This window comes from Gavia stellata, chromosome 4 (assembly GCF_030936135.1).
Source record: "Gavia stellata isolate bGavSte3 chromosome 4, bGavSte3.hap2, whole genome shotgun sequence".
Taxonomy (NCBI): domain Eukaryota; kingdom Metazoa; phylum Chordata; class Aves; order Gaviiformes; family Gaviidae; genus Gavia; species Gavia stellata.
This window is the reverse complement of record NC_082597.1, coordinates 8,009,302-8,035,243: the sequence shown is the minus strand read 5'-3', so window position 1 is coordinate 8,035,243 and position 25,942 is coordinate 8,009,302. Positions and strand designations below refer to the sequence as shown.

The 25,942-nt window shown below is 48.0% G+C and overlaps 1 protein-coding gene across 3 annotated transcripts in view; it reads left to right on the top strand.

Annotated features, from left to right (window-relative positions):
• FRMD4A (FERM domain containing 4A) overlaps positions 1–18,387 on the top strand; it is a 212,682-nt gene extending 194,295 nt beyond the window's left edge. For 2 of the 3 annotated variants that reach the window (XM_059816143.1, XM_059816141.1), the window contains exons 16-23: positions 3,077–3,199; positions 6,346–6,574; positions 7,803–7,859; positions 8,341–8,578; positions 8,996–9,160; positions 10,979–11,838; positions 14,379–14,475; positions 16,243–16,393. In XM_059816143.1, coding sequence (XP_059672126.1) covers positions 3,077–3,199; positions 6,346–6,574; positions 7,803–7,859; positions 8,341–8,578; positions 8,996–9,160; positions 10,979–11,838; positions 14,379–14,475; positions 16,243–16,312 — 1,839 coding nt within the window. In that variant the 3' untranslated portion in view covers positions 16,313–16,393. Of the gene's footprint in view, positions 1–3,076; positions 3,200–6,345; positions 6,575–7,802; positions 7,860–8,340; positions 8,579–8,995; positions 9,161–10,978; positions 11,839–14,378; positions 14,476–16,242; positions 16,394–18,354 lie in introns of those variants that run through there. The other variant, XM_059816142.1, reaches the window with a different exon arrangement.
• Positions 18,388–25,942: the final 7,555 nt, after the last annotated feature.

Sequence of the window (25,942 nt, the reverse complement as noted above, 5' to 3'; positions counted from 1 at the left end):
GAAATTGTGTTTAAGATGCATTCAGCCAGGTTTGTTATTGACTTTGGTGGGAAGGTGCAGCTACCTAAATGGCATAGGAAGGCTATCCTATGTACTGGTAATCAATTCTCACATGGTTTTGACTTCATCAGCAAAAAAAGACCCAGGCTGATGATATACTTTCTTCTTGGAGCAGGCCTGATATTACACGCTTTTCTTCTCCCAGCACATTCTTACGTACAGCACACGAGGTCTCATCTGCTCCATGTAGACTCCCTTCATCCAATAAGCTCTGGCACTGCTGGAGAGGAATGGCAGTGTGGTGGCAGACCTTGCAAAGCAGAACCACTGTGGTCATCCCAGGACATGCAGGACAGCTCAGGAATTCATCCCATAACCTTCCTACTCACCTGCCAGTACATAGGAGGCCAGTTTAGAGATCAATTTAATGTTTGGGGAAGTCACAACAGTACTGCAGATGTGTGTGGAGATTAGCAGCAGCATACACTTGGGTCATTCAGCAATCCTCCTTTGTTTACCAGGCCTGAAAATCTGAATTTAACAACAAATCATGGTGTGTAACACAACAGGAAGCTGGCTGCAGACAGTGGCACCGAGATCTTCCACTTACTGCTTAATATTTGATGTGTATCCTGCCTTTGACAAAAATGGGGGAAATAGGTCACTGATTCAGCTCTCATTGCACTTTGTTTCAATTAGGCTATATAGTTTTAATGCCAACAAGAATAAATTGTGGAAAATACTCTCTACAAAGAACGTCAGCAGAACCCTCTGCTGCCCCAGTTGCCGTCCTTTACTCCACATGAGCAATCCTTTCCTACCTGGGAAGTCTTGGTTGACTTCAGTGAACAACTTGTGCTGATAAAGGTTGCAGGACCAGATCCAGTCTTGTAAGTCCATCGAGTACAGAGCTAAGATCATCTGCAGGAAGCAGTCATACACTCTTTGGGGGCTGGTGGACAACGTCTGGAGGGCTCTAATTGCCCTGGAGGAATTTACCACCCTAAGCTAACACTGCCTGACTGCTGAGGGCTAATGCATTGCAGCAGCAGTGCATGCAGGGGAAGATGTGCCTGTGCCACAGCTGCAGGAGCTTACAGCTCAGTGCCTTTGCTTTAACCCCAGCCCCGTCTGCAGTGCAAGCAACCGGGATGCAGGCAAAAGCTCCCACTGGGGCATGGAGCCAGTGGTAAGGAGCGCTATTTCCTTAATGTGCTGCAGCAAGGCTGGCCAGAGCACATCTGTCAATACCTGAAGAGCTGGTAGAAAGTGTTTGTGCTTTCTGTAGATGACCCGAGAGAGGCACTTGATGGACACTTGGAATCTGACCCCATCTTGCAACCCTACGGCTCATCCATCAGCAGCCTGCAGTTGAAAGTATTTCCTCTCAGGCTGCCCTTCGTCCTTTCTGCTTTGGCATGGGAATGGCCAAAACAGAGGGAGAAGGTGGCAAACCAGGAGATAAAAAAGGGTTAAAAGTGGGGGCATAATCAAATAATCATGGCCAGAGCCATTCATAACAGTGGCATCAGGTTACTTCGGGCCATCGCTACTCCAGTTACCTATTTAGATTACATTTCAGGACCATGCCTGTGAATACTTTCCAGCTTATGGAGGCAGAATGGTAGCCCACATTTTGTTCTGCTCCAATCTTGGGCATTTTACAGAAGATACTAACTCTTTCCCCACTGCCCTGCTTCATATTAAGTTAGGGGTTATAAAGAAAATATCCTTGTTTCCCTCACGAAAGGACACAGGAATCTGTGTCTTGATGCAGTGCTAAGAGCCACATCTCACTAGAAGGAACACGTTACAGAAGAAGAGCTGAAATAACCCCACAGGGCTGGAGGGGCAATGCAGAATGGGACTCATGAGACATTGCAACAGTGCCTCTCGCAAAAGGGAGTTGTGCGCGTCGGCACAAAGCTGTGCCGCAAACCCATTTTGCTGGGAATTGCATAAAGGAAAGATTTGAAAAGGCCAGGTCCTTGTTTCCTAGTGACCTGAAAAGAGTAGAAAGAAAAACCCCATTAGGGAGCGGGGGAGAGGCCAGGGCAGGCAGGGGCCTGAGCTGCGCACTGGCATTAAGGTCAGCTGCTGTTCTTTGGGATTCAGATGATTTAGGTTACTCTGCCAGCTGGATCCTCTCAAGGCTGATGCTAAGGAACACAAAAGCCTTTTGTCCTTCACGGGGAGACTTTTGAGTACAAGGAGTCGGGCTGTGCTGGTAGTGAGGCTCCTGCCTTTTTCTGTAGGCATTTGAATGCCTTCAGTTCAGATATGTGTGGCTGTATTGTGTAGTCCAGGGGAAAAAACCCACAGCATTAACATCAGTATTGGCGCTCACTGCTTCCTGTGTTCCAGATATTCCTCAGTTCTGTGGGGTTTGTTTCAGATTTTGAACAAATCTTTGCAAATAACTCCATCAGTCTGACAAAGCATCATCTAATATTGCTCCAAAGCTGCCCATGACATCACTGGGGTTTGGAAGGGGCTCTGATACATTAAGTGTTATCAGACAGGTAATGAGGTACCAGGCACTGCTTTTAGTGACCATTTTCACTGCATTCCTCTCAGACACATCATGAATCAGGTGGGAATGTTTTTCTGTGCCGGTCATAACCTGCACGGCTGTTGCCAGTGGGGCTTTCTGACTCAGCAGACCTGCATCCTGCATGAAGGTTCTTGCGTCTGCTCACTCCCCTCTCAGAAGCAGCTCAGCAGATAGAAGCTCTTCTTTCCTGCTCACCCTGCAGCAGAGATGAAAGCATGTGTGCTGCAGTCTGTTCAGCCTCAGGCCCCAACGCTCTAGGGATGGGCACCACCTACAGACCTACCCTGGGCAGGCCACAAAAATCCGTATTCATGCACAGGTTAAAGAAAAGTTCCCCACCCTCAATGTCAGGTCCTGGAACGAGTTTGCAGGGCTGGGTGCTCTCCTGTATGTTTATCAGCTAACTGACTGGATATGTTGTTAATGAATGCCTGTCATTTTACGGTCACAGTTCAAGAGCGGTGTTGTGCTTTGCTCTGCTGCAGGATTTCCCAGATCACTAACAGCATTTTCTGCTTACAGGAGCTCACAGGAAAGCTGCCACGAGAATACCCTTTAGATCCTGGGGAGGAGCCACCTATTGTAAGGAGAAGAATAGGAACTGCCTTTAAACTGGATGAACAGAAAATCCTGCCTAAGGGAGAGGTGAGGCTGTGCCCTTCCCTTCCAGCCCCGTGTCCCCACCTCAGGTCTCTTAAGATGTCCATCCAGCATGCATCACATAGGAACCATCAGTTTTACAGTCATTTTTGCTTTAAATGACTGTTGTTGGTCACGGTACCCTTTTTTTTAATATCTATCAGAACAGGGAAGCAGCAAGATAGTTGGTGCCCTTAGTTCAGACTCGGAGTAAAGGTTAAGCACTCAAAGTTCAGCCCTGGCTTTGCCCAGAAATAGCCTGGGTGACCAACTGGACCATGACAGTCCAAGCGCTCTGGTGACCAAGTGGAGTGACTTGTGTGAGTAGGGAGCACATCAAGAGCCCCTTGAGCCATCTGAGCCCTGCTGCTGCCCTGTGTTGTTACTGCAAACAGCCACTTGCTTTTCGCTTCAGTAGCAATCCGAATTCAGATCTCCCCTAACAGGGAGAAAAGCATCACAATTATCCATCTTAGCCCTGCAATAGCAAGATGAAAGCATTTTGCTCCCCAGTCTTTAAACAAAAGAGCCTTCGTCCCTACCTATGGGGAGCTGGAATTATGTTTTTCTAAGTTTGCCAGGGAGTGTTTGTTCTCTTCCCTTGCTCCCACAATGTGCTGGGTCAGTGCCCTGAACCGTGGCTGTGAAAACAGGCCTGCAGCAGCTGTAAGGCGGGACCGGATTCACAGAAAAGCTATTGTCTGCAGAGACGCATTTGTCTCAAGACACTTGTGTATACTCCAGTCTTGAGTTTTCTTTTTATTTTTGTAAGAGGAGAGATTGAAGCTGGTGTGACTGTGTGGTTTAAGGCTCTGTTCAGCCAGGGAAACTGTTTGTCGTTTTGTTGGCATTTTCCTTCTGCTGAAAAAATAAGCAGCTGGAGCTCTTTAGTTTTGTTCTCAATGGAGCCTGGGAGAGGAATTCCACCAAAGTCAAATATTCATGAACTAGCACATTTAATTAAGCTTTTCAAAGGGAAGCACAGCTTAGCTGAGTTACTCCTAAAACCCCTGCAGTCTGTTGGCTGCTCAGTTATAACCTGATCTCCAGCTTCCCAGATCTTACTGCTACAAGGCAGCTTTTGGGGCTAGTGGGTGAGTGTTAGGTGGGGAGAGCATGAAGGTAAAGCAGCTCCTCCCCATTGCAGGCACTCTGCCTTTTGGCATCAGCAATCCAAACACGCTGACTCAGCTTTTCTCTGCCTCCCTTTTAATCTGTCAAACTTTAAGACTGTGTTGAAAACCATAAATTTCTGTTCTCGAAGAATGATGTTGAGCTGTGTTTATTTGGCTGCCAGTCTGAGAGCATTTAGAGAGGCCAGCGATGATTTTCATGCACTTTTCAGGAAGTGCAAACACAAGAAACTAAGTTTAAAACAAAAGGTGAAATACTCCCTCAGTCACGTAAATCCAGGACTGATGCTACCAACTGTGGCAAGGACATGAAGCAAGGCACTTCCATCTGAAGGCAGATGATAGCCCTCATTTTTTGAGGCTTTATTTATAGTGGCTTCACTGGAAGAAAATAGACAATTATGGCCAGAAGGAAAATGAGTATGTTTTTTCTAAGATATACTGAACAATTTAGAACTGAATCTGTGAAGGTCTGAAATGACAGCTCACATCAAACTCTCCATACCTTTAGTAAGAGCTTTGTCAGAGCAAGACTTGCAGGGAAGGGTCCTATTGTATTTTTCGGTAATCACCTGTAGCTGGTCCATAATTCCTGACTCTGTGAAGGATTTTGCCAGAAGGCGGTGAACCAGGTTCCAGTCCTTAAAACTCCGTAGTGTCAAATTCACTTCTAGTAAGTTTGGCGCTGATAGAGCTTATAAACTATTCAAAGCAAAAAGGGATCTGTTAAAGAGATGGGGGGTGGGTTCAGTCTTCAGTGAAGTGAGGGAAATGATGATTATAGATTTAAGGCAATGCTGACTCACCACTGACAGCAAAGGAATTTTTTTTAATCCAGAAGCCCAGAACAAAAACTTCAGAGAACGGCTTCAGTCTGATTAATTCCCACAGCATCAGCTCTTGCAGCATACGCCGCTGCTAAATGAAGAGAAAGGATTTGAATTTGCGTAAGGGGGATCTCCATGAATATATGGTTGTCAGTGCTTGCGATCTGAACTCCCACCATTCACTAAAAGTAAAAAAGCTCATCATTTTTTCCCTAATTTGCAATGATGTACTGTGTTCCCCTTTCTAGCAGACTAACACCAAAACCTCTATGGAGCTGGGGAAGGTAGCCAGATCTGTTGCAGATTAGCAAGTCCCTCACAGCTTGGGGTCCTGGTGCAGACCAGGAAGCTCTGTATCAGCTTCTGCATTGGCATAAATTGGCCTAAATCCCTTGACTTTGGAGGATAACTAAAAATCAGTAGGTAGCTTCCAGGGTACACCTGGTTGCATTTAAAAACTCAGCTGAGACCCTGCAGGGGCTAATGTTGGAGACACTAGTCCTTTTTGGCATGCAGAAAGCTTGCTGTTACACACTGCTCGCTCTGAAGTCGCCCTCCTGGCTTGTAACTCGAGGAGACAATTTTCTGGTGCAATCAGCTGCAGCAACCCATAATTACGTCAGTGTATACTCCCCTGGATTTTGATGGCCATACACCAGGGAGGAATTAATTAGTCCATCTTTCGCTTTTTTACCCCAAAGAGTTTGGTGGGTGCCAAGCAAACCTGTCAAGAAGGTTAAAGCTGTAGCTTTGCATCAATACATAGCACTGATATCAAATGAGGCTCAAATATGGAGATAGGAAACAGGGAGAAGGAGTGGGTGGGAGGCAGATGTTACCCATAAGATGGGTGTAAAAGGATGAATGTGTCAGCAGCAGAGCACTGTTGAACTAGGCCATATTGAACTGCGTGAAAAGTCAAACAGCACAGCAGGGTTAGGGCTTGAGCACACATGTCCACCTTCTATGGGTCATCCCTTCCAGCAGCTGTGCTCCCAGACACTCGTGTGAGCAGATGAAGGTGAGATGGGTATGCTCAGGGAAGCCCTGAGATGGGGGGAGCATCGTGATTGTGGATGCTTTGCTGATGGAGAGCCTTGGTTGGAGGTCGCTGGCCAGGTTCAGGGGGAGCTTCTGCATAGCTGGGCTGGAAGAGTTTGGTGGTAGCCAAAATCCACTTGCCTTTCCCCAGGAGGCAGAGCTGGAGCGCCTGGAGAGGGAGTTTGCCATTCAGTCCCAGATCACAGAGGCTGCCCGGCGCCTGGCGAGCGACCCGAATGTCAGCAAAAAGCTGAAGAAACAGAGGAAGACATCCTACCTGAATGCACTGAAGAAACTGCAGGAGATCGAAAACGCCATCAATGAGTATCGCATCAAATCTGGAAAGAAGCCAACCCAGAGAGCCTCCCTGATCATAGAGGGTAAGTGGGGCTCAGCGCCCACAGCATTGCTGAATGGTCTGTGGAGGGCAGGGAGCAAAAGTCTTGCCTTGAACTCGTGGCTTGAGGCACAGATTTCCCCTGCCTCCTCTTCCCTCTCCTGTTTGGAGGACTCCACGGGTGTTGGCAGTCGGGCTGTCCTCTTCCGTACCAGCATGCTGTCAGATGGGTGTCTGGGCTGCGTGCCGTGCATTAGGGACGTGCTGGTTCACAGCACAAGAAGCAGTGTCACGCTGTAGATTATAAGCATGTCAGGAAAGCAGACTGTGACTCCTTTGTTCACCTATAAAATCAGTCTGTTAACGTCTCCTCCGGAGTGGTGCTGTACAAATGTAATTAATGTTAGCAGATTGGGGTGAGCTCTCTAGCTGAAAGGCATCTGTAAAATCAAAGTGGTAGCAGTGTCATTGCTGTGTTCAAATGCTTTTTTTCTTTTTCTTTTTTTTTAAATGTAATTCTCCGAGCACTTTATGGTTTACTGGGTTGTTGATTGGTTTTTCATGAAATCCATTAACTTTCTGCTGTGGTTCTTTCCCCCTTGCTGATTTTGCCCTTTCCCTTTGACGTGCAGAGCTTTTCTCTGTGCCTTTGTAGCAGGAACTGAGATTAGAGCTGCTGTATTTGTGACCTGGGTACCAAGCTGCACCGCAGTCAGGGATAACAGACAGCCATGAGGACACGGGGTGGGGGAGGCAGCTCAGACGTGTGCATGCCAAGGACGTGAGAGCTTCTCCTGCTGCTATGGAGGATGCTCAGAAAGTGTTTCCCTGAGTTACACAAAACTGGTACCTAGTGTGGGCCTTTAGTTAGCAACAGGATGATCATTTTAAGAAGGCAGAGATCAAACCCAGAGTCCTTAAGGCCCGAGATACAAATCTCGCTAATGGCACCATGCCATTTTGCATCCTCTGGGGATCTTAGCTCTCCGTTGTGACTCAGTCTTAATCCCCATTAATTGAAAAGAGTTAGCAGCTCCTTGAAAGGCAGCCTGCTAGTGAGAGACCTGGCCTGCAGCTTTCCCCTCCGAGACTGAGAGTGGGCTGAGTCAGTTGTTTATAGGAATCTTCTTGCCTCTCAGCTATGTGAGGAGGTAGACGTGGGTGACTGCTTAAGGCTAAGACTCAGCGGACAAAGGTCACAGTGCCATTCAGCACTCAGTCACTGTGATTCTTGGGACCATCTGACCATCTTTATATTTTCTTCCCTTCAGAAGGAAACATTGCCAGTGAAGACAGCTCCCTCTCGGATGCCCTTGTTCTTGAAGATGGTATGTTGGATGCTCTATGTTCTAGAGGGCAGGAAGGAAACAGGGAGGGATGTGTGAACTGATGATTGACACTTAAATGGAGGAACTGTTCTGTGTAATAATCCACCCAAACACCCCAGTACCAAAAACGCTTGGTTTCACCTCACTCCACCTTGTAGTCAAACATCAGGCCTGGAGAAGTGAGTATTGCCATGGTTACTGCTCTGAATTCTTTCAAAAGGCAGGCCCAGAATGCCCCCTTATTTTCTCTTAAGATTTCAATTATTTTAATACATCACACACTCTTGCTGGCCATTCCCTCCCAAAATGGGAATGTCAGCCAGCACACTTGTGAAAATTGGGTCTTCAGGTTGCTCCTGAACGCAACCAGGGGAAGCAGGGTAAGGAAGGAGCCTCTGAAGGTGTGATGGTGTCCCCCAGGGCTGTGTTGCCATTGGAGATGTCACACGGCCATCACCTCTCTCCCTTCTTCTCTTCACAGAGGATTCTCAGGTCACGAGCACAATATCCCCTCTCCAGTCCCCACACAAAGGACTGCCTCCCCGACCACCCTTGCACAACAGGCCTCCTCCTCCGCAGTCACTGGAAGGCCTCCGCCAAATGCATTACCACCGCAATGACTATGACAAGTCCCCCATCAAACCCAAGATGTGGAGTGAGTCATCCTTGGATGAACCCTATGAGAAGGTCAAGAAACGCTCCTCACACAGTCATTCCAGGTGAGCCAGCTATCTTGAAGCTCCATCACAGAGATATCCTCTGCTTTCAGGAGGGATAGGTGTGAGCCCTTTCAAAATTTACAAAGCCATCCCTTACCAAAAGGAGACTTCTAGGTGATTTGGCCAATAGGCATGTCATAAAAATAGGCTGCAGCCACATGACTGCTGCTTAGTATCTCAATGTTATTTTAAAAAACATTTAGAAAGGAAGGATGCTGGATCATCTGACAGGGCTTGGCCTTGACCTCTGGCTACTGCAGAAGCACAAGCTCTGGGATGCAGCTCAGAGCAGCAGCTGACCCAACTCCCGCTCACCCCCATGAGATCACAGGCACATACCTGAGATCTGGAGAGAGACGTGGGAGCCCCTTCCCCAAATTCCTGCTCAGGAACTGAAGAAGGGTGTTTACTCTGCAGCAGTCACAAGCGGTTCCCCAGCACTGGGAGCTGTGCCGAGGCGGGAGGGAGCAGCTCGCTGCAGAACAGCCCCATCCGGAGCCTTCCCCACTGGAACTCCCAGTCCAGCATGCCGTCAACGCCGGATCTACGGGTACGCAGTCCGCACTACGTCCACTCCACACGGTAAGTCTTCCCGGCTCCAGTCTCACCTTGTTTACCCTGAAATACGTACTTTTTGCTTTATCCTTCCCCCAGGATATGAATTAATTCCCAGTTCAGGAAAGGATGCAAACCAGTCCTATTCACATCAGAGGCTCAAGTACTGTTCCCAGTAGAGAATCTCTCCTGAACTGAGATCCTGAAATCACTTCAGATAATGTGATCCTGCCCTTCATCTCCTTCTCAAAGTAATCAAGCTTTTCTTCCGCTGGGACCTTTCATCCCAGGGACTGTTTATAGGTGCTACAAACCCCATGCCACTTTTAAAAGGGATGTGGTGCTACTGTTAAATTCTGCAGTAAATTCCTCCGTGGATCCAGCAGGAGATAACATGTTGTTTCCTGTCCGATACAAAATGTTGCATAGTGTTAATTCTCTCTCATAGATAAAATGTTTGCACATGTGTGATCTTACATGGAGAGAGAGCCTGTATAAAGCAATACACCCAAGGATCCAGGTGGCAGTGGAATAAGCCCAGGGTTGACAGAGAAAAGAGCTGAAGTGTGTAAGGGAGGTGTTTTGATGTGCGTGGCTCGATCTGACTCCTGATTTTCAGTAGGATTTCTACAAACTGTTCAGCTTCATGGCTATTTTGGTCTTGTGGCAAACTCCATGGACACTGTGGGAAGCAGAGCTGAGCCAAAGCTGCGTGCTGTTAGGTATCCTGCCCTAAGTGGTAGTGCTAACATGGTTTAGCTCAGCATAAATCAAGAGTCACGCCAACACATCAGACTCGGGCAGAGACAATACAAGGCATTAAGGCCCTGGGTTAAGTTTGTTACCAGTTTTTGGCTGAGAGTGCCTTTCAAGAGTGCAATGTTTGTTAACACTGGAGCCAAGCTGCATGAGAAATGAGCCTGGCACAGAGCTTGAGAAGTGGCCTTGACCAGGTAGGGGCCATTTGAGTGTTTGAAACAACCATTGCTCAGTCTGTGGCTCATTCATGAGCTGCGTGTCCTGGCCTTGGCCGTCTGTCATGTGGGTGTGTGACTTGTCGCGGGGTGTTCCTGCTCCTTGAACGGACGGCTGAAGCTCTCCCAACAGCTGACATGAACAGAGACCACCCAGACTTGGCTGTGAATCGAGCCTTGTAAACTTGTGATTCGGGGCGGTTGCCTGAAGGGCTGTCACCCACTGACAGTCCTACATGTGCTACCTACAGCTGGACCCTGGTAAAACCTAGCTGCTTGACAGAGGTGACTTTTTCAAAGGCCAGTGGAGAAATCACTGCATTCTGGGCTAACTATGGGCAGTCTGTCTGTCTGTCTCACACCAGCTGGATTGTACCTGTGCAGGGCATTCATGGGCCACTTGCAAGGGAATCCCACCACCTTTGAGGCTAAGGATTTGCAGAGCTGGAATGAGGTGAACCTGATCGCACGGCAATGGTGCTGATTCAAACAGCTCTGCCACAGGGCCGCACCAGCAAAGAAAGGGGCTTGAGGTCCCCAGGTTTTGCCCTTCAGACTGGGTCTTTCCCAGGGTGGCAAGCCACAGAGGAGTCAGGCTGGGCAAGGGTTTATGTCCCACATGGTGCTGCAAACTGAATACCACCACCAAGGAGACTGGAGAGGAACAGGAGTAGGACCTAATCGCCCCAAACCCTGCAGTGGGGAAGCAGGTTGCTTTGCAGCCAGTAGCCCCACTCAGTGCTGGAGGGGTCCAAGTTTTCAGTGCCCTCAGCTTCCCTTGCCTGTGAAGCTGGCCATGTGTGCAGACGGGGATGGGAAGTGCTTCGTCCTGTTGACTAACCAGCCTGGATTTTTTTCCTGGTACCTGCAGGTCCGTAGACATCAGCCCAACCAGACTGCACAGCTTAGCTCAGCACTTTAGACACCGGAGCTCCAGTTTGGAGTCACAAGGCAAGCTCCTCGGCTCAGAAAATGAGACAGGGAGCCCTGATTTCTACACCCCAAGGACTCGTAGCAGTAACGGCTCTGACCCCATGGACGACTGCTCTTCCTGCACCAGCCATTCCAGCTCTGAGCACTACTACCCTGCTCAGATGAACCCCAACTACTCCACCCTGGCAGAGGACTCCCCGTCGAAAGCCAGAGAGCGGCAGAGGCAAAGGCACAAATCAGCGGGCAATCTGGTCTCTTCCAATTCAGGGAGCATGCCCAACCTGGCTGCGAGGAATGGGACGGGGCACCACCGCGTCTACCTGCACAGCCAGAGCCAACCCTCCTCCCAGTACAGGATCAAAGAGTATCCCCTGTACATCGAGGGCAGCTCCACACCCGTGGTGGTGCGGAGCCTGGAGAATGACCAGGAGGGACACTACAGCGTGAAAGCACAATTCAAAACCTCCAACTCCTACACAGCGGGGGGGATGTTTAAGGAGAACTGGCACGGGGATGAAGTGGACTCTGTCAGGCTCACCCCCTCCCGCTCCCAAATCATAAGGACTCCATCTCTGGGCAGGGAGGGCCACGAGAAAGGCTCGGGTAGGACTGCCGTGTCGGATGAGCTGCGGCTGTGGTACCAGCGGTCCACAGCCTCCCACAAGGAGCACAGCCGCCTCTCACACACGAGCTCTACTTCCTCAGACAGCAGCTCCCAGTACAGCACATCTTCACAAAGCACCTTTGTGGCACACAGCCGGGTCACGAGAATGCCTCAGATGTGTAAAGCAACGTCAGGTGAGAGACAGTCCCGGGCAAAGGGGCCGGAGGGACAGGGGCTTCATGCAGCCCGGATTCGTGCCAGGTGTTACACCCCGGCTGGAGAGCAATGCCAGACTGTAGCACGTTATCTGGCCATCACATCCTGCTCACCAAGCCTGTAGGCGTAACACTGGGGGCAAGCCTTGTCTGAGACACTCATTGGGTGAGAATTTTTTTCCATGGAAATCATCACTTCGCTGTGATGGGCTCAAAAGACAGGGAGGGACCAAAGCCCCGTTGTTGCCAGGTCTTTCCTCAGAGGGCAGTTGGGTTTTGGGTGATGGTACTAGGAGCTGAACTTGGAGAAACCACTGGGGGAGGGGAGGGAGCGAGGGGGGCAGGGCGGGGTGTCGCTGTTAGTAATAACAGCGAGGGGAGCAATGAAGCAAACGGGGCTCAGCACAGAAAAGAAGAATGCATGTCCTCAGTGAAACAACAAAAGCATGAGAAAGGTTAAGTGGGGAGCATGCCAGTCCCTCCACCCCCTGCGAAAATGTTTGAGTGATGACATCTTTGTGCACTGCTAAGACTTGGTTTTCCCATGCCGCTGCAGTAGCTGTGCTGATAATAGCCTGAAATTCACAGCACTTAAGTTTGTGCAGTATTATGCCTCTCTGTCATGTACAGAGCTTTGCAATTCTCTGTGCTGTTAATATTAAATGGTAAGAAAACAGTCAAATTCATTAAACTGAGGAGGCCACTATGTATTATGAAACAGTCCAAGGTTAAATATTTACTGGCCATCAGTCACCGCTGGACAAGCCAGTTTGGATAGATCAAGGACTTGCTAAAAACCTGAATCCAGCCCCGCATGGACAGGCTTGCTGGTTAATCAGTTTGCTCCCAGGCTTGGCCTGGGAGACACTGTTGCTCCAGCCTCCCTTGCTGCAGGCCCTCGCGGCCTGCCTGAGCAGACCAGTGCATCGTCCACCCATGCTGGCTGTTGGCCTTCTGACATCCCAGCATGGTGCCAGGTCCACAGTGACCACCATGCTGACACCAGCGGGGCTCTGTACTCGCTGCTGACTCCAGCGTGGAGTCCGAGAGGCAATTTGACACCAGACTCCTCGTGGGCCACCAACAGCTGCCCAAGAAGAGGCTGATTTATGTGTGATGCCAACGCTCGTAGTGGGCCCAGATGTGGACCAAGACACAATCAAGTAGCTGGTGAAACTGTTCTGTGTCTCCATATGAAAATCTGTCTTCCCCCTTTGATTAACGGTCATTTCTGTTCCACCCAGCAACAGAAAATACTTGAACACTGGAAAGCTTTGCCTTGCTTAGCTTTAGAAACTATACCAGTTCAGTTAGGTAATCTAGAAAGGAAAATGGTGCAGTCAGGGGGAGAGCACGTAAAAACTGCTGTCAATCAGTCTGTTCCCCCACCCAGCTGGGTCTTTAAATGGGATATCTGGGCAGCACAGTGGCAAGTGTGCTCAGTAGTCACAGCTTGTCATGACCGGTTGGCAGTGTAGATTGGTTTTGCGTTCAGAGTGAGCTCTCAATTACAGCTGTGGGAGGATAGTGAGCTTGGGGGCTGTCGGCTCCAAGGAGCAGATTAAAATTTGTTTTTCTCTTCCAGTGTCATTTGGCAGCAGCTAAAAAATTTAACAGCACAGGAGGGGATGCTGGGTGGAAACATATATCATTTTAGCTGATTAGCTAAATAGGTCTGTTGGACTTCACACTGTCCTTCAAAGAGGATCATACTTGTAGGCATATATTAAATTCAGAGGGTCAACTCTGTATGGACTTGAGGAGGAGGAAAGCTCAGTCAGGTGGATTTCTTAGCTAGATCCTCACTGGGGAAACTCCCCCCAAGAACCACTGCCAATGGTACATTTTAGTTCAGCTTGCTTCTAACTTTATTGAAGTGAGATAAGCCTTCCTCTGGTCCCATAGTAGTAGGGTCAGCAAAACCCAGCTTTAGTTTATTACAGATGCACAGTGAAAGGTAGTTTCAGCTTTTGGAATCTTCAGAGCTGTCTTCCTCCTCTGCATCTGAAGCAGTGTACGTGTCCAGACTCTCACCAGTGCCATCTCTGGCTCCTAGGGACACAGAGCATCTCCCACCACCCAGGGAAGCAGGAGGCTGAGCCTGATAAGCTGAGCTCCTCCAGTTCAGGTCCCGTGGAGATGTGCAGCCAGCCCCTGCCAGTCCAGACAGCAGCAAAACCCATTAGCTTTCACGATGGGAGAGGTGCAGTGTTTCCCAGGCAGGGCTCGGAGAGTCCAGGGTATATTCAGTTGGAGGCCAGGCTGAAACGAAGCATTCCTGCAGAGCTGAGGATGGATCTGGCCTGTGACATGCAGCAGTGTCAGCAGCAGGCTGGCTGCTCCCATGCCACGTTTGGGCACAGCCATCCAGGAACAGGATGAGGTCTGACTCCCAGACTGTGTTAACTCACAGCAGGACATGTTTCTGCTGGTCTGACCAGCAGATGTTTCTGAACTACACTGACCCTTGCACCCTCACCTCACTGGTTATTTTTCTCCACCCTTTGGTTGTTTTTCAGCTGCCTTACCTCACAGCCAGAGGAGTTCAACACCATCGAGTGAACTAGCAGCCACGCCACCAGGCAGTCCCCACCACATTCTTGCATGGCAGACTGGGTGAGTGTCAGTTGGATCGTGTTAGAGAATTCACCTCACTCAGTGCCGGTGAGAAAAACCTCCCCACATGCAAGCAAAGGGAGAGCACAGGTATAGAGAACATTTTCCAGGTGCTCAATAGCCTACACCATTTCCAGCCTCCCACCCATGATCTTGTAGCGGTGGAGCTCTAGGCTGACCAAGACATGGCAGTGCCATCTGCACCCAGCAGCTCTGCTCCAAGCATATCTACAGGGAAAGAAGCCTTGCAGGTTCCTCCTGCTTGGACAGTCTCCTTCCTCCAATTTTCCATATGTCAAAATAGCTCATCTTTTTTTATAAACCGTCAGGCTGGCTGTCCAGACCAAGGAGATTTTTGTTGAAAAGGCAAGGTTAGGTGCCTACCATATTTGTGTGTGCAGCAACCACATTTTTCTGCTAGGTTTTCCCTAGCAATGTGTCTTAATGACTATTAAGTAAGTGCATCTTTTTTCAGCTACCACTAACTTAACATGCTTCGCCAAAGCGTGAGTGAGTCATTACATGCAGGTAGCCATTACTCATGTAAATATAGTATTGGGTTCCTTGGCACCTCCTTGTGAGGCAGGGAGTTCCAGGAGTAAACAAAAAGCCTTTTGCAAGCTCCCAAGGGTATTCTCTAGCAATCTCCTGTAATTCTGTCTGCCACATGAAATAAAGATCATTTCCAGATCCCGTCTAACTCCACACATCCCAGATTTTTGCATCTAAATTGAGTTTGGTGAGATCAGCTAGAAAGTCTCAGACTACAGTCCTCAAAATACCGTAGGCCCTAGAGTAGGAAAACAGATATGATCCCCTGAGTTGTGAATTGGGACTGGTAACTTTGCAGACATTTCACTGTGCAGCCACTGGAAAATCTCATGCTCTTTAATTTCTTTTGGTCACCTATGACCAAGTTTGACCTCTAGTTTTACTCCAGCACTGCTCATGACTGCACTTTAAAATGGAGATGAGAAGAACCATAACCACAACCCCCTTAGGCCTACCTTGGATTTTAAATTCACACATTTGACATCCAGCCTCACATGGTCTTTGTACGTGCTTCCAGCTTTAGAACAGGAGAATTTTCCTGGTCTCATTTCACAAAAAGTCAAGGGATCGCAAGATAGGCAAAATGGCACTGAAATTTCCATTATTAAGGGTTTGAGTCTAGACTCAAATCTTAGTCTCAGTCTCCAGTCCAATCCTAATTCCTCTAAATATCTGCATGATGATCAGAAGTAAAACTGGTGAGCAACCAGTTGAAATCCATTTGGAAAATGAGAAATCTATTTGGAAAATTCCAACTTTTCTTATTTTTCCATTCATGAAAACTCCTGCATCCCATCTCTCATAGCAAAAATGCATCAAGCCAAATTCTGAGCTGGTGAAAGTGAAGTTATCTAGATTTATAGCTTAGGCCCTGCACCAACAACCAGTGCAAAAAGAACTGGAGACAAATCAGCACTTATTTCATGCCTTAGCATAACACCCAAGGTGATATGAATACAGCAGGAGCAGATAAAGTTTGCCATTAGATGCACAACACAAACTCCGCTACTGCAGGATCAGCCTGTGCCCTCCCAGCATGACTCAAAAGATTGATAGTTCTCCCCAACATGTTTTTGTGTCACTAACTTTTTCTAAAGATGATTCATCAACTTGTTTCCCCACTGGATTAATAAGCTCGTAACAATGTCTGTGTCACTTCTTTTCTTTAACATTTCCTCTCTCCTCTTTCCTCCTTTTTTGCTCTCCTTTGTTCAGAGAAGCAACAGACAACTCACCCACTATGGATGAGTCTCAGTCTCCAACCCACCAAAGTACTGATGAATAGAGGTATAGTAAGGGAATGTTTTGTTCTTTCATCCTTCTGCCTTATAGTCCATGAACACAGTGCGAATGACGGGCATCCCGCTGTCCCAGAGGAGCAACCCTTTTAATTGTGTGCCTGTTTGTTTGGTAACAAGGCTTCCTTCAGCTCTTGGAAGAACAACTTGAAAGCATCTCAAAGCCCACTCTGTGCCTTTTCAGCAAGTTTGCGGCTGTGGCGCTTTCCCCTGCGAAAGAGGACTTTGGGCCAGCCCACTCTGCATTCGTGCAGAGGTTGAACAGGCACAGAGAGCAGGCAGTAGCGACAGATTTGTGGCTGGGGACATTTCAAAGCAGCATGGGCAAAGTGCTGTGGGGAGAGTCTGGGAGTGGTGTGGCGGGGAGACGAACCCGGGTAAATGGGGACCTGGACTGAGCTCCCGGCAGTGCTCCAGCCATGGCACCAAGCACCCCTTTCTCTTCCTTCCCTACCGCAGCGCAGAGCTGTGAAGCAGAGGCTGTTAGCAGCAGCAGCAGTGAGGTTTCATGGAACGAGAAGCAATCCTGGCCTCGTTCCTGTGGGAAGACAGAGGGGGAAGGGTGGCGGGAACAAAAAAACCCTCGGAGTATTTCTATTTTAATTAAACTGCCATCATGTCTGACACTCTCATTTGAATCTACAACCATTCACAGCTGGCATCTGTCAAGTATTTCAAACCCAGATTTCTAGAGATAACTCATAAACCTCCGTACTCCAGCACAGAGCTGGGAGACAAAAGGCTCAGTAACATGCAGACGGTGATGCCCTTGCTCAGGTTCCTCCCAGACACTGGTCTCAGGGAAACCAGGTGGAAAACAGGACTGAGGAAGCAGGAACTGCTGGGCTGTGTCAGATGTGAGATCAGTCCTGCAAAGCGGGGAGGGAGCTGAGGAAAGAGTGAGAACCCCACAGTAAACAGACAGAAAATCCATCTCCCACTTTTAGCCTCAAAACAACCTCTAGTTTGGAAGATGGTTAAAATGGAAGTGTGAGGGAGAGACATCAATTCTGAATATTACTATGCAGATATAGCAGTCACTTTTCAAAATATCAACATTTTGACCTCAGTATTTTCCTCTGGCAAGAAGCTCCGCAAACCAAGCCAGGAGCCAACCCAGATTGGAGCTTTAAGATAAATAGCAAAGCAAATTCCCATAAACTGTCTCATCTGCTCTGTGCAAGCAAACAAAAAGCCATACAGCAAAAGAAGCATTCGCATGTCAAGAGAGGTGCCCCAAGATGAGGACTAGGCTACCTACAACAAAACATGGTCCTTTCCACATTGGACCTGGCACCCTCTCACTAGTTGCATCCTAGCTCATCCCTGAAAAGCCACGTAGCTCTGGGATTGCCAGCTGATGCACAAGCCTCTGCCCAGAGAAGTGCTACAGGAAAGCACCACCACCCTCTTCCTTCCATGTTGCCAGTAGGTGCTAGTAGTCTATGGCCAGGACGGCTGCTCTGCAGACTTGCTCCCTGGAGAGCACCCTGCTGAAAATCTCTTTACCCCAGCTTACTACCGGGCAGGAAAGCAAGACAGAGCCCTTTACGCAACGCAGAGCACTGCTGCAGGCCACATACAGAGAAAGCGGAGGCAGGTGTGGCACCATGGGTGGTGGGATTGGCCACAAGCTCTCACCCTCCATGCAGCCGCTCTGCTCTCATGTAGCGCATCCCCTTCACGAAGCCCCTGCCACTGGCCAGCAGCAGGCTGAAAACACAACAGCTCTGCTTGTTGCCATTCAGGCATCACTCAAAACCCTGGAGAGGCTGCCAGAGCTTGGCTTTTCCTGCCTCCTCGCACCAGGCAGGTTGCTGGGGGGAATGGGACTGCTGGGCAAGAGCAGACTGGGTCAAGGCAGGGCCCTGCATGCTGAGGCCACCCCAAATGTCAGCTCTAGGGGTACCTGCAGAGTGCAAATGTGAATATCCTGCATTTCTCCCCACCCATAATATGATGTTTTATGCCCATGGCTGAACTTCCCAGGAGCTCTCATTGTCCTAATGAAGTTTCCTTTCTTCTGCAGGAGCTACAACGATAGCTGTTTCCTGGATTCTCCCCTCTATCCAGAATTAGCAGATGTCCAGTGGTATGGGCAGGAAAAAGCCAAGCCTGGGACTCTAGTGTGAACCCCTGACCTCAAGTTAATCACATCAATGCCATTCTGAGATCACCTCACTGCCTCTCATTTGCCTTACCCAGATGCACTGTCACCCAGCACCAGCTTCAACTCTAAGCACTTTTCTCACGATGCAATTCAAGACGACATTACAGAACACTGGCCCTAAGACATCCACCACGACAGTGACGGACCGCAGCGCATCCCATTGCCAGACTGGTGCACGACCCGCGGGGTAGCGGGTACAGATGAACAGCCATCTTAACGGTCGGCAATTTAAAAATTAATTTTCCTTTGAAACAATGGAAGCCTTTCAAGGCTTACATCAAATCTTACTGTTCTGCGGCATGTAACAGCAGTAAGATTTCCATGACCTGTGATCTGAAGCCAACAGAGCATTAGGTTAAGGGGGGAGGGGGGGAACGGGACAGAGCATGAGAAATGGGTATCATAGTCCTGAAAGTACATCTGTTATGAAACAGTAAAATCCCGTCACTTCAAAGATGTGTCAGAGTCTCGCAGTCAGATCTGCACTGCCAAAGATGGCCACACCAACATCAGCAAGATGAGTTTGCTCAGCAAGTTCTTGTGTCAAGAATATCTCTCTCGTTTAACTCAATGGCAGACACGACCACCTCCTGTAAAACAGCATTTCCTTCTTCGCTTTGAGCCCACCTACATGCAAGTAAAATAACCCAATGTGCTGAAGACACACTGGAGGTCTGGGCTGGTATCACAGCATTGCTGTCTACGAGCTACTATTAAACTGGACAAACAAGGTTTACAAAGGCATTCTCTAAAGCAGAGGCAAGTACTGCTACTCACAGCATCTCTGTGGCTGGCACAGGTTGCACAGCAATACATAGAGAGGTTGGGGCTGTGCTGGTTTGTTTTTTTTAATACTCTGATGAAGATAAAAATTGCCAAAAAACCTTTCTACAAACAGATACAGTCAATAAATGCTAATCTATTTCTGCACAAAGCGTTAAGGTGAAATCAAAGGGAAAGCACATCGCCAGTCTAATTGACACCGTAAAGCTGCATTAACGTATCTGTTCCACTCCTCTTCCCTTCATTAGCACCAGTGTAGCAAAGGGCTCGTCACCCGGTGTACTGCTGTGTGGGAGAACCGGTCTGTCAGGAAACGGAAGGGCTCCGCAGCGGGGTTGAACAACCAGCAGACTAGGCAAATCTTCCCATTGCAAGAAGCGACCACAAGAAAGAGAAGCAACTAAATTGGGCGTTGGACACCAGCGAGAGCTGCCTGCTGATACCAAAAGGAATCGTACGAGAGCGTCATGGAAGGACCTGCAAGTTTACACATACTTTTGAGCAATGCTTTATACATGTCAAGCCATGGAACTTTAAAAGGCCTCAAAGACACTTTTGTAACGAACGAGTGCACAATCTAGGTGGATGTTGAAGCTGGCACGTCTAGTCTTCATTGCGGTGCTATGCTGTTTTTATTGCCACTAGATGGGGGGAGGTACCCGGCCTTCCCCCGTTTGTGCGTGCAAATGATGATTTCCTATGGGAAAGGCATTAAAAGAAACGGCTGGAGGGGGTTACTTTGTGAAAAGCAGAAACTGAAGTTAGCTTTAGTTTAAGAAAAAAAGAGAAAAAAAAAAAAGTGTGAGTGTGCGTGCGTGTGTGTGTTCCAAGAATAACAATAGCGTCTACCAGACAAAGTAGGGCGAAACGTTGAAAATTAAACACTGCAACTTGGGGGGCTGCCACACCTTTTGGTATTAAGATTGCTGGAAAACTGCATTCCAGGCTTTGAAAGAGAATGGGTTCTTCGTAATTAGGCTTGGAAAGATGATGGGGTTTCTAAAAATTACTGCAAGTGGCTCATGTGAATACCTCTCTGCAACGCACATGAGAAACATTTGCTTTGGTTCTCTGCGCTTGCCTGCTGGCTGCTGTCTCGCGTCACTGGTGAGGCAGGGGAGGTGGCCTTGCAGAGATGAGGACAGCGATGGACAGCAAAGGCTGTTACTTGTCCAGGGAAATAAATCCACAAAAGAGCCAGGAAGGAAACTTTCATGTTCACACATGAAGCATAAACAAATTATCCTTCTGGAAAAAAAACTCAAAAAGAGCACACTTTTTTATAGTGGCAAGGGGTTTTTAAAGGTAGCCATGCAAGCCTCGTGCTTCTGGACCTCCAGGAAGAACCACCGCCAGAGTACGACCCCCTTTGACAATAGTGGAAGCCTTGTAACTGATTGCTGGAAGAACAAGCAGCGGTGAGATTGCACCCTTTATCTGGACGTGCAAAATGCTGTTTTCACCATCTCTCTGTGCTTTGGGGTCTTTAACATAGGAATTATTTCAAGTTCCTAATTGGATTTTTAACTGGATAAGAGATAGTACCAATTAGCAACATTTACTGATAAGATTCGGTAGCTAAAGTGAAAGGATTAAGTAAGGACCAAATTAAGCAGCAGCAAGTAATTTAGCCCACAGATTTTTAGGGGCTCTAAGCAACTGTCTGTTTTCTTTTTAATTTCCCCAGTAAGTGGTTTTGGGTTGGTTTTTTTTTTTCTGTGTACCTTCTTTTAATTAAAAAGAATTCAACAACAGCGGCACTATGAGGCCTCTGGGCACTACAGGAAGAAACATTAATTCCTCCAAGACCAGATCTGCAGTTTTGCAGCAAAGGTTAAAAGGTGGCAGCCCTGAAATTAGGGGTAAAAAAAAAAAAAAGTTAGCCTGAATTGCAAACAGGCTTGAATAAAGAAGCTTTCTAGAAACGGATTGAGTTTTGCTTTGTGTTCTGCTTTTCTGTTTTGCAGTCAAGGCACACGTGAGCAGCCAGTCTGGTAGTAAAGACAGATTAAGTAAAACAGGTTTTACTGTTTAGCTCAATTCAATTAAACGCAAATGTACATAAAATGTTAATCATATGAGATTAACATATTTAAGTATAACACGGAGGGGTATATACATAGCTATTATATACAAGCACTTGACTACCAACTTAACCCCTCCTTTACTTTTTTATTTTTCAAGGCTCCATCCGAAATAAAGCCACAGTTGCGTTCTTAGTCTACATGTCTTGACGCTCCCTCTGTTTAGCCAGGAGCCGGCTGTACGCTCCACGCACTGGGCCGCGCTGGGAGGCAGGGTTTATTTTTAAATGATACTATATGCAGTCGAGTGTTGAAAATGTTGAAACAGTCCAATTTGTTTTCACTTTGTATTAGTTTTAGTTTCAGGCATAGCCGATCCCCATTCAGGTGCTATCAGATGACCAGTTACTGCTTAGTTAACTAGATGTAAAGTTTTACATATATATTAATGTCAATAGTTTTATTACAAGTTGTGTAAAATGGACTCTCTAGTTTAAAAAAAAGAAGAAAAAAAAAGAAAAAAATTAGGTCTCTCCTGAAATTTACTTTAGAGCATGGAAAATGATTTTACTGGGTTCTGTTCAACTGTAATCAAGGAAAAAATATGTATGTTGTAGAAAAAGTTGCAGAATTAAAAAAGATCTGCTTTTAATTTATTCTTTTTGTATTAAGAATTTGTATAGTTACCTTTACATTTTGCAAAACGGTGTTGTCAACACTTCCTTATTAAAGCATTTTCAAAATGAAACCTCACAGTGGTCTTTTCAGGAGGGCACAGCGCCTGGGGAAGCCTTACCGTGGCGACCACGCTGCCACCTCTGCGAGATGCTCGGTCCAGCTGTGCGCACAGCTGGCCAGGGTTTCCAGGAGGGACCCACTGCTTTGCTGTCAGGGGGTCTGATTGCAGGAAACACTGGGCATTCCCCCAAAAAGCCTGTCCTTCAGAGATCCCTTGGGATTCCGCGCTCGTGCTCAGCAGATCCCTGCTCGTTCCATTGCGTGTTCTCTCGAGCACTGGTCTCAGGAGCCCAGGAGGTGTCTCGGGCAGTAAGAAATCTCGTGACTGACTTCCTACCACAGTAGGAAACAAAAGTCACGAAAAGAGTATTTACTTTTAACGCACGTAACTTGAAATAACTAATGCTCGCTTACACAAATTCAATGCTAAGGAGCTACAAGGCTGTTTGCAGCAATGCCAAGGTCCGTAGGACAGGCTTGAGCGCCGGCACGCTCATCCCTGGCGCTCCTAGGAACCGCCTGCTCATAGGGTTAAATTCCCAAAGAAACCCCATCGTCCTGGTTTAATCTCCCTTGGGGAAAGGCAGCAGCATCAAGAACCCACTCCGACAGATACTGCTCTGGCACAGGAGGGGGCTTTGCTGGCAGCCCGGCCCCTGCAGGAGGTTAGGGATGCTGCTGAATACCACCATTTCCCCCTCCGTGGGCAGTGGTGACCCCAGCAGCCACCCAGCACCCCTTCCAAAATGGCACGCAGCTTCAAACAGCCACACACTCTCCACATGGGACTCCACACTGCTCAGCGCCCAGCGCAGTTGCTTCCCGTTCTTTCCATTTATTCCCACTGTCCAGCGAGCTCCTTTCAACCTGATCCCCACCCCAACACCACAGGGAGCCACCAGTGGCACCAACCCAGAACCAGGAGGCCACCCCGACCGCCACCCAGCATTGCTGCATAGGGACAGTCTTGGGTAGTAAATCCCCAAAGGGGTTTGGGATGGGACAAAATGGCAATTTTTCAGACATCCCCCTAACCCTGGGACTTTGGCTTAGATTAGATTTATTGTCAGTGGCTCTGATGCTGCTGTGGGCATCTCTTCAAGCCCTACAAGGCATCAGGAGCAGCCTTCCCGACAGCCTGCTCCAGATTCCATACTGGCACTGCCACCCTTGTGCCAGCCCTCTTGGAGGGCACCGTGTCATGTACTCATCCCCCGGGTCCGGGAACCGGGACGCTCTCCTCCCCCTCAGGAGTGACACCATTGACATCTTGGCCAAGTTCATTCTTTGGGCAAGACTGGATCTACAACAGAGCTTATATGGCAGCTAGCTGGAGAGGAACCCAGTTCCTCAATCAAAATAAATGGATCCCATATACACCCACCCTAAGCGCCTTTCCAGCAATACAAATAGCAAACAAGGAATTAAAGGCATTTAACCACCATTGGGCACGATAATACCCACGTAAGGCAGGTATCACGTACTTTGAGAGAACATGGTACCGCACCACCTCGCACAGCCCCTTCCACCGCCAGGCTAGGGAAGGGGTGGGGGCTGCAACGACCAACCAGGGACACTGAAGTCCCAAAAACACCCCTTACATTGCCATGGTGAATGCATGACTTCATCCTAAGGCTAGAAGTCTTTGGATTCAGCGGAGTTATTTCCGCCTAATGCAAGAATTATCAGAAATAAACATCTGGAGAAGCCCAGAGGGAAAAAGTCTAAATCGCTAAACTGAAACATACCCTCCCCACAAAAACTGTCAAGCAGTGTGACAGCTGCACCACACCCACTCGTCCCTAAACTAGACCCGGGTGAGTTTTGGATTTTTTTGGCTAAAAGGCATTATTAACTATTTGATCACAGTCTGGTAGCTGTAACTTAGGGCCATCCAGCTGCAAAGAGCCTCCAACCGATGATGAAAAGCAGCTGCTATAACACTGTCCCCCTGCCTTGCGATCCCCCGAGGACCGAAGCTGGCTCTCACGTGCCGGACAGCTGGAAACTCTTACATAGATATGCCGTGAGAAAGTACTTCTCAGTTCCTCAGTTCCCCGTGCAGCGCCATTCCACGAATTGCAAGGGGATAAAGTTCTTCCGTCATGGGATTCATTCAAGCAAGGCGGCTGTATTTCAGGGACTGTCAGCAAGGAGGCACATTGCTTAAATTACATTCTTTAAAACCTGATCAGACTAAAACATTCCAACCCCAAATTCACATCCCTCCAGGAGGCGCATCTCCACTCAAACCGGTGCTTGGGGTACCATTAAAACTCTCCCCAACAATTAGCTCTAAAGTGGGAGGGAAAAATCTAATGCTATTACAGATGCCCTAAGGAATCCAGATCCCTCTAAAGCAGACGTTACAATGCTCCTTAAACTATCCCCCGGCTACTCACTTACTGCACTTTTCAAGGAAATTACAGCTCTTCTAAATGAGGGACAATATTGTCCCTCAATTATTTAAAGAGTTCAAAACTAAGGTCAGGCCAAAGATTTAGGAAACCATCTGGGTGGGGAGAGGGATAAAATTGCAGTGTTTTAAATGCTTCCTGTTGTAATAATGCCTCCAAAGAGCATCTGCATAGAGCACTGCAAAAAAAAAAAAAAATCACCGGACACCACTGTTAATGCAACAATTCCATGCTCTTGACATCTACCCAGCTTCTCCCCTTGAATGCCTGTCTATTCCCCAAAGGCCCCTCCCCAAGCACCAGTTAGGTCTCGTCAGCCTCATTTTTATTACTTCTAAACTGTTTAAGTTCTTGACCTTTTCTCTGGGGTCAGACACTCCAGACTGAAAAACTCCTGTGTCCAAAGAGGCACTTCAGAATATCGAGAGTCTCCAGAAGAATCTAAAGTTCCTCAAGATACTCCTCCAAACTCACTGCCAGCACGAATCCTCCAGCATCACATCTCACAGTGCCACAGGACACTGTAAATACCCACAAGAGATGGGTAGCTCCTTCAGAAGAGGGCACCGGTTCCTGCTCCACGCTTCCAGTCGAGGTGAGGACTCAGACAAACCAATACACTGAGTATTAACCCATTTCTTAAGGAAGTGGTTCTGCTCACATTGTACCAGGCCTACTGCTGCGGCAGCAAAACACTTACAAGTCCACAGCCCACGAGTGCCAGACGTACCAGAAGACCTGCTGCCTCACGGGAGCGGGATACCTGATTCAAATACCTGTCTGAATCCAACCCCAGGCAGCCAGGACCAGACCCCTCCCCTCTCCACCAACTGCACGGAAAAGGCTTCTCCAGAGGTAGAGGAGAGGGCTTTGTATTGGCTCTACTGGATCTGTGGGGCCAGACAGATGTGAGGTGTGGGTTCTCGCAAATGTGGGTAGTGGCAGTTATTAGCAGCCACTGCAATGATCAACAATTTGCTCAGAGCTTCACTGTAGGTCCTAGAAATGTCTACTTAAGAGAAGGACATGTTAATACTGCTGCAGAGGTACTGCTGTTCTTGTAATTAAAAAATGTGCATCATTTCAAGCCTAAGACTTTCAACCTGCACCACTAACAAAGTTTCGATATTTCACTGTTTATGCAGAATTGGACATCATCGTTTCTGCGAGTTTCTTCACCGTTCCCAGTCAAGATGCACAATGGTAAAGATTTGGGGCTGCTAGAAATACTGTACGTGGTCATGGGAGGTCCTAATTATTTTCTCTGCAATGCCCAGCAGACTGAAATTTTCTCCAGATGTATAAAAATGGGATTTGAAACCCTCAAGAGCCATAAGATTACTTCCCCCAAGCCCAGAAGGTTTATATTAAAAATGTCGCTAGCAAAAAAAAAAAAAGCCAAATCAGATGCATTCAAGATCAAAAACTCTTTGCACCGAGACTGGCTGTATTTTTCAGCTGAGAAATATATAAACCTTTTTTTTT